This window comes from Emys orbicularis, chromosome 10 (assembly GCF_028017835.1).
Source record: "Emys orbicularis isolate rEmyOrb1 chromosome 10, rEmyOrb1.hap1, whole genome shotgun sequence".
Taxonomy (NCBI): Eukaryota; Metazoa; Chordata; order Testudines; family Emydidae; genus Emys; species Emys orbicularis.
In genome coordinates this window covers 16,207,902-16,222,762 of record NC_088692.1, presented here as the reverse complement: position 1 = coordinate 16,222,762, position 14,861 = coordinate 16,207,902, and the positions used below count along the sequence as shown (strand labels likewise).

At 42.6% G+C, this 14,861-nt stretch overlaps 1 protein-coding gene across 1 annotated transcript in view; it reads left to right on the top strand.

Moving 5' to 3' along the window:
- Positions 1-10,669, top strand: part of POLR3E (RNA polymerase III subunit E) — a 35,814-nt gene extending 25,145 nt beyond the window's left edge. Inside the window, exons 18-21 of the mRNA XM_065411781.1 lie at positions 947-1,443; positions 5,516-5,596; positions 6,601-6,726; positions 9,863-10,669. Coding sequence (XP_065267853.1) covers positions 947-1,443; positions 5,516-5,596; positions 6,601-6,726; positions 9,863-9,919 — 761 coding nt within the window. The 3' untranslated portion in view covers positions 9,920-10,669. The remainder of the gene's footprint in view (positions 1-946; positions 1,444-5,515; positions 5,597-6,600; positions 6,727-9,862) is intronic.
- The last annotated feature ends 4,192 nt before the right edge of the window (positions 10,670-14,861 follow it).

Here is a 14,861-nt window from a genome sequence, read left to right as displayed (position 1 = left end):
TGAGATTCCAGGGAGATTGAACTAAGTACTTGGCTAGTTACCAGACATTGGAGTCCACGGAGACTGCAAGCAGAACTGACAAATGGACACATGAATACATTTCAATACCCTCTATCTTATCTGGTGGGAAGGATTAGGTGTTGGGTTATTTGGAAAAGAATTAGTAGGCCTAATGACGTATGTGCTGAGTATGTGCATGCAGTTTACTATAAAACATAGTGTACTTTATCTTACTCCCTTGGTACTGAAGCTTGCAATTCCTCTATCACATCCCCATTTTCTGAGAATGGATGTACAAAGGTGGCGGGATTAGGGAGGGAGAGGACACCCCATTTCCAGACCGGGTAGTTACTACAGAAAAGAGGTTCTCAATCTCTTTCATGCTATGGACCAAATCCTAATAGAGAAGGTCTGCTGGATTCACAACCTACCCTCTGATTAGTAATCACTCAAATCACTTTCCCATCCATAATCCCATTTGCAAGCATGCAATATCTGTGTGGTAGCTATAGTAATTGCTCCAGCTGGTTTTCTCCTTGCAGCAGATTCTATCGGCATCCAGCCTCTCTTGGAAAATCTTCTCTTGCAAAGATGTCAGGAGTCTAGGGGTGCAGGCAGAAATGTGTGTGCAGTTGCTGCAGTCGTACGTGCAATTCCCGATTCACACAGGGCTTTAGCACTCGCACAAGCATGTTTTCCCGTGGCCCTGGGCTTTAGACTTCTGAAAAGTCAAGCCCTAAGTATCTTGCTAGCAGTTATTGAAATGGGTCTCTGCTTGTTCAATTATTTTAAAAACAAAATCTAGTCTGAAATCAGTTTGGGGTCTTGGATCTCTGGAATAAACTGTTCTGTGCCGTTAATTCACTAAGGTCTGTTTAATAAATATACTGCAGAATTAATGTCCAAGATTCTCTGTTAACAGTGTTGTATTCTTGTATCTTACTAGCTCACCCACTTCTGGTTTCTGGGGAACAAAGGGTCAATATGGCTAAAGCAAAAGTCAAACAGAACTATGGGCTGCTGGAGAAAGAGTTGCAAAAGCAAAAGGCAGAGGGCAAAGCAAATGACTCTCCATCCAAGATGGATATTTCCAACGTCCGCATTAAAGAGGAGCCTGTGAGTGATGAGGAGCCTATGGACGCGTCCGCCTATGAGAGTATGAACAATGGCATGGTCAATGGCATCCATTCGGAGGAGAACTCCATGGACTCATTAAATGGCCACTTGCCAGGCGGGTGCACGGATCGAGTTGCACAGGAACTGAAAGCGTTTGTGATGACGACGTTTAAGAAACAGTTTGTTCTCACTCTGAGTGAGCTTAAACGGTTATTTAATCTTCACTTAGCCAGTCTGCCCCCAGGACACACATTGTTTAGTGGCATTTCAGACAAAATGTTACAAGACATGGTATTGGACACTGGCTGCAAACAGATTTTGGTGCCTGTAAGTATCCTCTTTATATTGTACAGGTGGGGAAGGGCACAAGTGCTGAGTGGCTGGGGTGCTTTTAAACAAACCGTGACCTACACAGTGCCTCCACACTGTGTGGTTGGGGCAGATATCCCCCTGAGCAGCTGCCCCGGTACCTTGGCCCATTGAAATTGGGGCTTTGTCTGGCTGACTTCCTGCTTCCCAAAAATCTTTGCTTGAGTGCTGGCCCCCTGCAGTGCTCTCCTAGTCAGCATAAAGGAACTCAGAGGTACAGGTTCCTATGGACTGGACCCCAGTGCTTCACTACTTGTAATCCTCACGATTCCGTGAAGCAGTCTGAAGTGATCCAAATCCCAGGTCCATTTGCCGTAGCCAGGGCTGAACAAGCTCCCAGTTCTCAGGGCTGCCGTGGAAGGAACAATGGTCTCTGTTATCTCGGGCGCAGGACACACCTGGCAATACAACAAGTGGCTGGGAAAAGTATAGCAGGAGTCGCATGCTGTGCCTGTGCCACATTCCTTTGGTCACTGGCTGTTAAATTTCCTTTCCTTGCAGGCGTTTCTGTGGCTGCTGTAAAGACAGGGGAATGTTTGTAGGTTTGAGAGCTAGGACTTCCTGCAGCACGGCATGAAGATAGCTCAGTTAGTGGAGGGAAGAGAGCTACCATTGTAGTGAATGCAGAGAGAGCCTGAGGACGAAACCAGTTTACAAGACAGGTAGCAGTCCTGGTCACTTTGCAGCTAGGGAGAGAACTTGGAGTCCACTGCCTTTAGGGGGAGAGAAAAAGAGAAGGGACAGCTGCTTGAAGGAGGAGGCAGGACAAAGTGCAGGAGGAGGACAGAGTGAGGGGAGCAGGAAATAATTCAGAAGTAGGACTAGAGCAGGGGAATTAAGACTCAGCTAAGGAACAAGGCCTGTTGCAGGGAGGTAGGAATACTATAGTATGGTGGCCATGCATGGTAGGTATACAGTGTAGCAGCTGGGAGTTAAGTAATGGACTTGAAATGCTGCTAGAGAGAGTCCCCAATTAAATGATTTATTCTCCCTTCTGCCCGGTGACTACTAAATCCTGGCTGCAGCCCTGCCCATCCTGGCTGGTTTTCCACCTGGAGCCTCCTCCTGTGGCTGTTGCAGGGTCTCGCTTTCTTTCATGTGCCATGTGATGTGGCTGCATGTACTGCGAATGTTAATTAGCTGAGGCCGCTGCTGGCGGGGTCACTTCAGGTTGGGTTGGTTTTGAAACTTTATAAATTACTTCATTATATTATTACTTAAACTTTGTGGGGAAGGAAGGGAACATACTGTTTTTTAAAACACAACTCCTGAGGAAGCTGGACGGGTGAGAAGGAATTGCCTCTCTGCTGTGGAACATGTAACAGAAGAAGCTTTAAATATAGAACCTGATTCAAAGCCAGACATTCCCTACTGAAGGGACATGTGGAGGCTTTTAGGCCCATCCAGCCCACCAGAGCATGGCGTCTGTTGTCTAACGTTGGCTGCAAGTGCATTGGTTTTTCCTAAAAGGCTTATTGTGAGCCTTGTTGCAAATCCCACTGTTTAGAGAGAGTCGCTGCACTGCTGCAATCACCAGCTTAAATCCTCTCCACCAGGAGCCCCTTCCCTTACCTCTCGCAGAGGGGGTTGAGATTAGTTGGGGCGTGTTTATACTCACCAAACACTCCATGTGGACATAGGGCTTTCTTGGGCATGGGCTGCTTCCCTTGGTGGATCCTTTGAAACCTAAGACCACCTTAGCAGTGCAAGGACCTTTCATTTTATCACTTGATGCAATAATTGCATGTTAATTTTCTGAAATGAAGTTGCTCCAGTGATTAAAAACTAATGAATTGAGGTAATGAAAACAAGGCCCTCCAGGAGGGGTGCAGTCAAGCTGCCACATCAGAGAAAATGCATTGCTAAAAACTTGGTTAAAGCCTTTACCTGTTCTCTCCCATAGAAATGAAGGACTGACTCTGACCTGATGCGCTTAGAGTTCAAGTTAGTCTAATGGTTGCTGTGTCTTTGTACTAGAACCCACTGAGATGCCACTTGGCTGCAAACGAGGCCATTAGGCACCTATTGCGGAGGTACATTGCTTGCACATGCTTGGTAACATCTTCAAGCCAAAAGAAATGCTCAGTCGTTAGTGGTGGGATCCAGAGAGAGTGTCTCGGGTAGGCCTGCACTTGAATGCAATTGGCTATTGTTTCCTTTAGCCTAAGCTTCCAGGCAACCTGACAGTCCAGGACAGGCTAGGGCAAGAGAAAGGAAGCCTTGAACAAATACTTTTGCTGCATAGTCATATTCAGCACTCACACTTGGAGTGAGCCTCTGTTTGAAGTTCCACAGTCCCATGGGGAGGATGTTTGCACACAAGGAAAATCCATTAACCTCCTTGAGTAGTGGCACTCTTCCCCCTCTTATGGTTGCTGCCTTCCGGGCTGTGGGGACATGGTGGCAGCCTTCCCTCACTGGGATCCCTTTCCTAGGTCTTTGAAGGGCACTGTAGGGCCACTCCACCCATCTTGTGTCTTGATGGGAGCATTCTAGGAAGGATTGCTGGCCTCTGATGTATCTGAAGAAGTGAGGTTTTTACCCACGAAAGCTTATGCCCAAATAAATCTGTTAGTCTTTAAGGTGCCACCAGACTCCTTGTTGTTTTTGTAGATACAGACTAACACGGCTACCCCCTGATAAGAGATTGTAAAGTTTGTTAAAATGTACATGTGTCTCACAATATTAGAGCAATGCAGGGTTCTGAGCTGCTAATCTCACCAGGTAGCTCCTACCAAACACAATTTTCCTCTTTACAGTAAGATTACAGATTAAGTGTGAATGTAACTACTAGGATTTCTGGCACAGTCATCTAGGGCTCTCATCTAAGCCTGTGAGGGGTGAGAGAAAAGGTATGTTTCGTACCAGCTAACAGTTAAGTGTGACAAGAAATGGAATGGAACAAATGACGGTCCCTGTGCCATAGGGTAGGGGATCTGAATGGGCTTGTTCGCCTCCGATGGTTGATTTTGAAAATTAGGTTGTCTGGCCAGTTGGCAAGGAATGAATTCTTAGTGACCTAAAGGAGGAAGAAGCATGTCAAGAGTGAGAGCATGCTCTGAGGGAAGATGTTGAGGCTAAAAGAGGGTTTTTTTATTTTTCCATGTAAGCATTTGTATGGCATGAGAGTGGTAAGGTGGGGGCTGCTGCATCACTTGTGAGGTGGAGAGTGGCGCAAGGGCACGGCAGCTGAGAAAAACCAAAGGCTTGTTTCCCTGCATGGGTGCTTGAAATGAAAAGTGTTTCATTTTCTGAGTCTGCAATAAGCAAGTGCCTGGCTTCACAAGCAGTTTACTGCTCGCTCTTGTGGGATTGTGTAGCCTGCCCACAGGACAGTGATGAAGGATGTTTCAGCAATGCCATGTTTTTCCTTCACCCTGTGTGGGGTAAAGTTTTTTCCATGCTTTTGGGGCTGCAGGAGTGACATTTGAATACCTGTCTAATCTAATCTGTCTACTGTATCTATCTATTTATTTTTTGTTTATAGATGTGTATTACTGTAGCACCTAGGAGCCCTAAAAACTTCTAGAAAGAGTGAAATCCTGCTTCGTGCAATAGCAGAGAACAGCTCGGAGAGACTTTTAGCTTGGAAGCAAATGTGTCTGTCAGTTGCTGCTTATAGGAGAGAACTGAATGTTTTGTTGCCATGAAATATCCTTTAACATTCAAGCACTGGAATCGCTCTTTCAGTGTTTAGCAATTGCATCCAAAGGGTGAAATCCCCCCGCTGCCCTGGCCTCAGTGGCAGAGAGCCTGCACGAGCCCTGTGTGCCAGCTAATTCCCACTTACACCCTCAAAACAAAGTTTAAGCAGTTCATAGGCATTGTGGGTGGATCCTTAGTGCATGAGTGAATTTCACTAATAGTGAATAAAGGTGCCGATCAAACATGACTTTGGCTTAATTGGGGCAATATAAGGCTGCTGAAGTGTTCCTGGAGCTTCCAACGTTCACTCATTCAAGATGATTTGTTTTAACAGCCTGTAACTAAAATTAAAGCAACCACCCTGACTGGTGCAAACTGTTCTTAGTTTCCCCCACAGATTCATGCTGTTTCACCGGATGAACTAAAGGTTTATGCACTTTGGGAAGCTGGTGACATTTACGACCAGGTAAAGGCAAACATGGCTGTTAATCTAGCCAAGTCATTCCCAGGTTACTGGTTGCTGGGAGCTTGGTATTATTTGCATTCTTGCTTTTAAAAGTGATACAACAGGCTGCCTCCCCCTCCCCCTCCCCCACGCTCGCCCTTGGAGTCTGTGATTTCCAGTGCCAAGATACTCCAAGCTGGGAGGCAGTGCTCGGTCCACAGTAGTGATGATTGCTTAACTGTGGTATGGGGGAATGGACAGAAGCAATAACATACGCTGCTCACTAATTAAACGCTAGTGTAAATAGCTGTAGACATGAGTAGCACCAGTTCGCTGCTCCATTCAAACCAGGCCTTAGAGCATATTAAACTCTGTTCCTTGCTGTTTAAAAAGTCAGCATTATCCAATAGTTACCCTGTGGCGATACCTGAGAGGTCAGAATTTCCTTATAGCTAGAATGGTAAGTAACTGTGGCACTTGTGGGCATACACTGCCTTTTTAATTGTTACCACTGTAAATTGAGTGTAATGGAAGCAGAAAGTCTGTGCTCACGATATAAAACAGTTTTCACAGGAAAGACCCCCACAGCAGCAAGCTCTAGATGTTCATTATAGAGAGTCTAGTCAAGTGGAGTGAGCAGAAGGCCAGGAACTCCTGAGTTCTAAACTTAGCTCAGATTCTATCTCCATTAATTAAACTTTCTCTGCCTCAGTTTCTCTGTATGAGGGGGATAATACCTTCCGCACAAGGTGTTTCAGGAATTAATTAGCTAACATTTGTACAATGGTTTGAATACAGAAATACACTGTACATGCTAAGTATCATTTTTATGCTTGCTATAGTTCTAGCATGCTAGTATGGGACTGTTTGGAGAGGGATTTCCTAAGGAAGATTCTGAATGTGTTGTGCCAAATGATGTACCTAAAAGCTTGTTTGGAACTGATGGTGGTTTTCTTGTTTCATGTTTAGAAATATAATGCAGATAATTTTTCTCTCATGTGTTAAAATAAACTTTTGTTTTAAAGCATCGGCAGGTTTTGCTTAAAATCTTTACCAAAAATTATCGAGTGCGCAGGAACGTCATCCAGCATCAGTTGAGCCAAGAATGTGGAGAGGATCTAAATAAACAGGATGTGGATAGAGTGATAAAGGTAATGCATCAGATTTAAAAATCATGTACAAAGCTCTTGTTTAATGGTGGTTTTGATATAGTCAGTACCAGAGCTTTTAATATATTGGCTTCACAGAAAGGACCAGATTCTACATGGAGTTACATAAAACGATGGTGTTGCTAGCGTGGTTTCTGTTATCATGTGGTTAGGGACTTATTTTCAATCTGTTTGATGTAAAATATACTTGTTACATTCTCACTTTTTGCCAAAGGGCACTGACTTTTTTGAGCCTATCATCATATGGTGTTAACCCAACAAATCTTTTTCTGACGTGGGCTAACAATAAATACAAAGTTCCAGAGTAGCAGCCATGTTAGTCTGTATCCGCAAAAAGAACAGGAGTACTTGTGGCACCTTAGAGACTAACAAATTTATTAGAGCATAAGCTTTCGTGGGCTACAGCCCACTTCTTCGGATGCATCCGAAGAAGTGGGCTGTAGCCCACAAAAGCTTATGCTCTAATAAATTTGTTAGTCTCTAAGGTGCCACAAGTACTCTTGTTCTTTTTAATGAATACAAAGTGTAATAAATGTACTTTCACGATTATTATTAAACGGTACTGCGTTAAACATTAAGGGGGAAATTTTCAACATGACCTGTTGTGAGCTTAGACATGGGATTCTCATTAACATTAACGAAAGTTGGGAAGCACAGTCCCCACACACATCAAATTAAAAATACATCCCCTTACGCTCAAGGGGAGTTTAAAGTTACATAGGCAGCAATCAGCAACAACAACAATCCCCCCCCCCCCTTTATCAGTTAAAACATTTTATGAAAGAATGTTTACCAGTTTAACCCTCATGTATGCTCTGCCTTTGAAAGAGCCACCCATTGTTTCAAGGTGTTGCAAAACATACAAGGAACGTCTGGCGGGCCATACAGGCGTTGATTAACATGTATTAAAGTGGTATGGTGTTGCTAAATAGAAATCCACCAACTCATGTAACTTTTAAATAATTATTGCTAGGAATTGGGTCACTCTGGCACTAATTTCAGTAAATTACATTCTTAAATGCTTTCCAGAATCCAGGCCTGTATTGTAGATTAATTGTGCATTGGAAAGATTAGGGTTCTGTTGCTTTGATAATATGCAGTCTGGCTTTATTCAGTGTCCCTGGTCTTGATTAGAAGAATCTGGTCTTAATATTTAAGATGAAACCTAAAGCATGTTGAACCTGTTCAATGTAACACACACTGCTGGTGCAGGCAGATTTTTAAGAAGATAGGTGTGCCTAAACATTGACTATAACCAGGAGTGCCCAAACAACATATGTGCACATTTTCATGATACAGCTATTTAACAAGGAGTATATCTGCGTAGGAAGTAAATGCACTTTAAGTCACACAGCTTGTGCATCTGTATCACATGCCCAACACTGGGGGGGGTGTATGTGTCAGTCTTCATTTCCCCCTGAATACAGGTGAGTCAAAGCTGTGCATGAAAGAATCAGAAATAAGTCTTGAATGTATGATTAAAATCTTGGTCTGCAGAGTAAACTATGTCAACCCCTCTTTTCAGCTTGCTAGTTTCCTTCGTTTAAGGTTGAGTATTTGCAGTGTACTAGGCTTCTGTGGTCTGAAAGGTCTAGTAACTTACAACAAAACAAAAACTCCTTTCCCTTAAAGCTGTGCATTTTCAATCATAAGGGGTAAGTCAGCTGTTGTTGAATTTACCTACTGTAGAGTGTGTGTAAAATGAAAATTCAACACAATTGATGCTCTCAAAACAAAACACTCAGTTCATGTAGATGCCTCAGGTATCCTGAAAATATTTGCAGGTGTGTGGTGAATAATAATTTGGTCAAAATATAATCCAGTAGTTTAATAGTTCAGTCTAATAAATTGCTTACTCTGAAAGGGTTTGATTCTGCACTGTTGCCTTTGGTGATTGCCTGTTCATTCCAACCCTCTCCCTCTCTGGCTTTTCACCTCAGCTTCACTCTTCAGCTGCCCCTCTGACCCTTTTCCCCTCACTCCCACTGCCCTTCGAAGACCCCTCTGTCTTCCGTTTGGCCGACACCCCCCCCCCCACACACACACACACAAATTGTGGAACTAACATGTTCCCATTATATTGTTCACTCTGCTTCTGTGGTTCTATCCCTTACCCCCACTCTGTGTCTAAGACCATACTGGGTCAGACCAAAGGTCCATCTAGCCCAGTATCCTGTCTTCCGACAGTGGCCAATGCCAGGTGCCCCAGAGGGAATGAACAGAACAGGTAATCATCCAGTGATCCATCCCGTTACCCATTCCCATTCTGGCAAACAGGCTAGGGACACCATCCCTGTCCATCCTGGCTAATAGCCATTGATGGACCTATCCTCCATGAACTTTAGTTCTTTTTTTAACCTGGTTTATAGTCTTGGCCTTCACAACATCCTCTGGCAAGGAGTTCCACGGGTTGACTGTGCATTGTGTGAAAAGTTCATGGATAATAATTAATGGCTATTAGCCAGGATGGTCAGGGATGCAACCCCATGCTCTGGGTGTCCCTAAGCCTCTGATTACCAATCCCAGATGCTGGGATTGTATGGAAAGGGATGGATCCCTTGCTCATTCCCTCTGAAGCACCTGGCATTGGCCACTGATGGAAGACAGGATACTGGGCTAGATGGACCATTGGTCTGACCCAATATGGCCATTCTTATGTAGGGACTGGCTGCTACTCTGGGTTTGTATAGTACCTAGTACAATTGGACCCTGTTCTTGGTTGGTCTTTAGGGACTTATCATAACAATAAATTACAGCTTCAAATGGCCCAGTTCAACAGATGGGCTGCAATCTTGCAACCCTTACTCGTGGAATTAGTCCTATTGCTGGATCCCATCCCATGGTTTAACTAGTCTGCTCTGAACCATGTGAAAAGTTTTGAATTGGTCTAGTACTCCTAGTACCATCATAGTTAAGGTAGGGTTGATGGGCCAAATTCTGCCCTGCTGTAAGTGGGTACAATACATGAGCCAATGTTGCCACTATACACTTTTGATTTTTACATTGTCTGCTTCTTGGAATCTATATTGTGATTTGGGAGCTTTCTGCCTCTGCTAATCGGTAATACTCTAACACTAGACTTTTCAGCATTAGTAACTGCTTTTCCCATTCTCCCCAGGACTGCTGTGTAAGCCATGCTGGAATGTGGTACCTTAAAGGGACAGTGCAGTCTTGACAACAGTGGTGTGCTTTTCATTCCATTATCTCCAAGACAGAGGAGGAAAACTGTAGTGGGCATAGACAGAATAATGCCTTTGCTTCAGGGAGCAAGAGGCAGAATCTGACCTACTTGTGGCCACATGGCCACTGCAGAAAGACGGTTAGTGATGTCAACATTCACGCACTTGTTTGCATGGCCGCCTAAACGCAAAGAGCATCGAGGAAGAAAATGTGGGACCCTATCTGCAATTTGATGAATTTGGGATTCCTAATGTATTTTGCTTCTCATTATTTCATTCTAATAAAATAAAAACACATACTGACAGACATGATGGAAAATCATGGTCTAATATTTTATTTAGTAATTAATGCCAATAAATGGTAAGTCTTGTTTACAAACATCCAACTTTTATTATATGCCTAGAAGGTCATGCTGTAGTTTGCGTGTTAAAGCACTCCCTCTTCCCACTTAACAAACAAACAGACCTATTAATGCTCATGAAAGTTTTATATGCACCTGGGTTTGTGGGGAAAAATCCCTGTGTCTTAAACGTACTAATTATACATAGCAAAAACAGTCTCATCAATTGTTTACATGACAAGTTGTTTTCAAAAGTAATTACATATAAAGCAGATGTAATGTATCCTACTTGATTTTTTTTTGCATACCTAGATGCAGGTAGAGCAAGGTAAGTAACCTTATGCACCATCTGAAAGGTGTCCAACTGTAGTTATCACACTTGGTGATGTAAAACCTATATTTTATGTAACTTTTTCAAATAAAATTTTATCTTGAAGATCGACTATGGCATCAGCCTCTGACCCCCATGTGTTTGTCTGTGAACAGATAAAAGCAATATAATATTTTATGGACTAGAGAAAGTTAACAGAGAATGACTTAGCTTATCCCTACCCACCCCACTCCCTCAGCTAAGTACTACATATGGTTACAAATCACTTTATTCACTATGGTAGCATCTAGAGGCCCCCCTGAGTAGGAGACCCTGTTGTACAAGGCACTGTTCAAACACAGTAAATAGTATTCTGCCAGAAGGATTTTATTATCTAAGATTTAAGTTTAAGAGCAGGTGCAAGAATTGGAAAGGGGACATGGGAACTAATTAATCAATGAGAATGGTGTATTTTTACCATTTCTTGTGTTTACTCTTCACTCTGCTTGGGCTGAAGATAAGATTTGAGCATGCAGCTGTAGTTTGTCTGGTGAAAACAATTGATAACCATAAGTGAGGTTCTGAGGTAAAGTGGGTTGTTTGGCTGAAATAAGTAAGTTTGTTCGAGCAGTTAAACCAAATAGGATTAATTTGGTTAGTTGGCTAAATAATTTACTGCATTTACATAGCATCTCCACCTTCCTATGGATAATATCCTACTGCCCTAATTTTTGAATAACTAAAACTCAACATAAACCTCTTGTGAGTAAACTAGAAAGTATCTTTCATTATTAGCACAGGAAGATGCTGTTTTATGTCCATCAAGAGCAAACTAGCTTCAAACGGATTATTGCCTCTGAAGTCGCATGTATTTTTCTGAATGCTTATAAGGTGATTGTAGCTATACTGATGGTGCTCAAACAAGCAATGACAATTCTATCTATTCCTGTAACTGTATCCAGAAAGTTTGTCAAATGTAGCAGCATTCATGCATAGATTAGTATTTATATATGTTGTACCTTTTCCAACATATTCCCACTTCAGAATTAAGCTGTAACAAAATATTTTCAAGCATCAGTTACCCAAAAACAGTCATCTTTGCCTTCCCACTCTGTTGTCTCAACTTTGAATTTGATTCATGGTGAACTTGTCTTCATCTGTACTGTTAGCACCCTGTATGTTTTGTGGTGCTGTATAGAACAGGCAAGTATTTGAAAGTTAGATGCATACTTTTGAGGAACTGGTAGGTTGAGTGACTTCCCCTTTTAACAAAAAAACCCCAAACAAACAAAAACCCAACCACTTATCCAGTGACAGCAGATGCTTTGGTGGTGCGATAGTTCTGTACCACTGATAATTTTGTTGTATATATGAAAGGAGGTTGTTATAGCCATATCTGATAACTGGCTTAGAAAAGGGAGGACTGCAGACAGCAAATGCCTGGTGTATACCAAGCTCTTCATTAAACCGTGAGCCATTTGATTGCTCCTAGTAGTTACCCAGCTGTTGATTGATAGACATGATTGACAAATCAGATACTGAAGTTACTAAGCAAGTACAGTACAAAATGAGGCTGAAGTGGCAGGAATGCTGATCGTGGCAGGAATGCTGATCATGGCCTTTTTCCTCTTTCCCAACCTGCCTAACCCTTCTTATTCAGTATTGAAATTACTCCCATCCCTAGTTCAGCCTGTGCTTTCATCACCCAGTTGTTAAATTTTCAAACAAGCTCCTTTGTGCTTTTGTCAATGTTGCCCCTCAGTTGGGAGGAGCTTCCCTGTACACATCTGCAAAACTGTTATCCTCTTTCAAAACCCTCCCTTCTGTGATGCCTACAGGCAGCATAATGGCTGGCTACTGATGCCACAACATATACTGACCACTAGTGCCCCATTGTTTCCTTATACTCTGTCTCAATCCAGTTGTTGTCGGTCTTAGGCTATGTCTACACTACAGCCAGGATCAATGCTCTGAAATTGCTCCACCAGCAGTCGATTTAGCAGGTCTAGTGAAGACCCACCAAATTGACAGCAGATCACTCTCCAGTCGACCCCTGTACTCTACCCCTGACGAGAAGAGTAAGGTAAGGTAAGGTGATGCGGTAACTTGACCCAAGGTACATCGACTCCAGCAACGTTATTCATATAGCTGGAGTTGCGTAGCATAGGTCGACTTACCACAGTAGTGTAGACATAGCCTAAAACCTCTTTGGGCTAGGGCTTTTCTTTGTTCCATTTATACAAACCTAGCCCAGTAGAGGCCTGCTCTGAGTAGGGTTCCTATTCCCAGGCACTACAGTAACACAAATGAGTGGTGAACCACTTGTGGCGGCAGGTTCCCATCTGCTTCTAGAGTCCTCCAGACTGGAAGTGCAGAACAAGGTGCCAACATTGCTGCCTGCACTAGATGCCCTTGCTACATAACGAGCAGAGAAACAGACAGCCATCCCCAAGGGTACAGGGAAGCCAAGCAACATGCAAGTTATAAAGGGAGCTGGTACCAGAGGAACAGGTACAGGGAAGCAACTTTCTCACCTAGGGGGAACTGGAATGGGGGAGAGGAAAAGGAGAGATTAGTCTACCTTCCCCTTCCCCCCGCTTAAGTCTTTAATTTAGTTCCCTAATTAGTTTTTTCATCTAAGCAAGGGCGGTATAGGCCAGCAAGTCTGTGAAATCCCTGCTGGGAGCGGGAGGTGAAGCTATATATAAATGAAGATGCCATGCACACTTACTTTAAGAACTCCTTCTTTGCATTAGTGGTAGTTTCACACATTTGGACAAAATTAGCAGCACACACCCAGTAACTTTAGCTGTGGGGATTTTTGCCTTTCGGAAAAGTATTCATAATTTAGAATACTTTTTTTAAATAGGGGTTTATTTCAGTACACAACTGCTTACAGTGTAAGTGTCTAACCTGTAAAACTGAATACTGTCTTACTGAAGGACAAGTATAAAATAACTGGAGACTAACTTACATTGTACACGAAGCAGACAAGAATTTATAATAGCAGCAGCAACTTAACGACAGCTGTAAAGTTTCTTTTAACATCATGTGCCAACAGTTTGATTTATCTAGGCAACTCAAGTAGACAGATGTTTATCCATAGCAAACATTGACTTGAACACTCGACACTTTAAAAAGAGTTAAGCGCATTGCTGCTCTTGTAAAATTATCAGATCACCTTTTAGTGCTGGTTATCTGGCTTCCATTCCTTCTTGGTTTCTCAGCCTTTACCATTCTCCTGCCTTTCCTCCTCCCATTTGATGCAGTGGTCATCCATATTCTTCATTAGCTGAAGTTGGTCCTGCAATCTTTATTTTATTGGGAAGGAGGGATGGAAAGAGGAGGAAGGAGCAAGGAGGGTTTAATTACATCTTGGCCTCATCTCTTACATGTTGTAATCTGGTTCTTAAAGAGGTGTTTTGGGGTGGTTTTTGTTTTCACTGCTGATACTAAATAGGTCTACACATACTTGAGCTAAAATGGTGTAAAGTGATAAACACCACCATCTGATAAACTTACTTGTCCAGTCTCCTTTAAAACACTTGGAGTAGGAGGCTTTATAAACTAAAGAAAGCCATTCCTCCATGACAAAGCTACCACAAATTGTAACGTTCCATCTTATCACATGACAAAAATGCACTTTTAGGAGTACCACTACGGAACAGTAGATCAGTGACAATATACATAGTTCACAGTATCTTGCCTTAAAACAGAGTGCCCTAAACATTGAACTATCTCAAATATTCATACCTTTACACCTAATCCATTTTTAATATAAAGACATTTATGCTAAGGGGAAAGAGTTTAGTGCATATGAAAACTTGGTATGAAAAACTGGCTTAAATTAAGCCTAATACAGGCTGCTGTGCCAGTTTCCACTCATCTCTGCCAGGGCACATCTGTTTAGACTGACTACTAATTTCAGTCTGAAGCAGAGGTTTCCCACAGGTTGATTTTAGTACACAAAAATAGCCACAAGGCTAAGACTGAACAAAACCTTTTTGGTTTGTGAAGTAAGGAAAAAATTTACTCCAAATTTCCCACAGTGGAAAAAGTATAATACAATCATTGCTCCTTAGGTCTACAGCTTCTGTAGCATACTGGGCACAGTGAGCTAGATTGTCAATTGCTGCTGTGGAGAGGACAAACGTAGTATGCAAAAATTAAGCCAAATTTCTACTTTTAAGACTGCCAACAACTCCCACTGAACAATAACTTTTACTGTGTGGTAGGGGTCATTGCGTGCACAGAGAATACAACTGACTAATGGGTTGACCATATCAT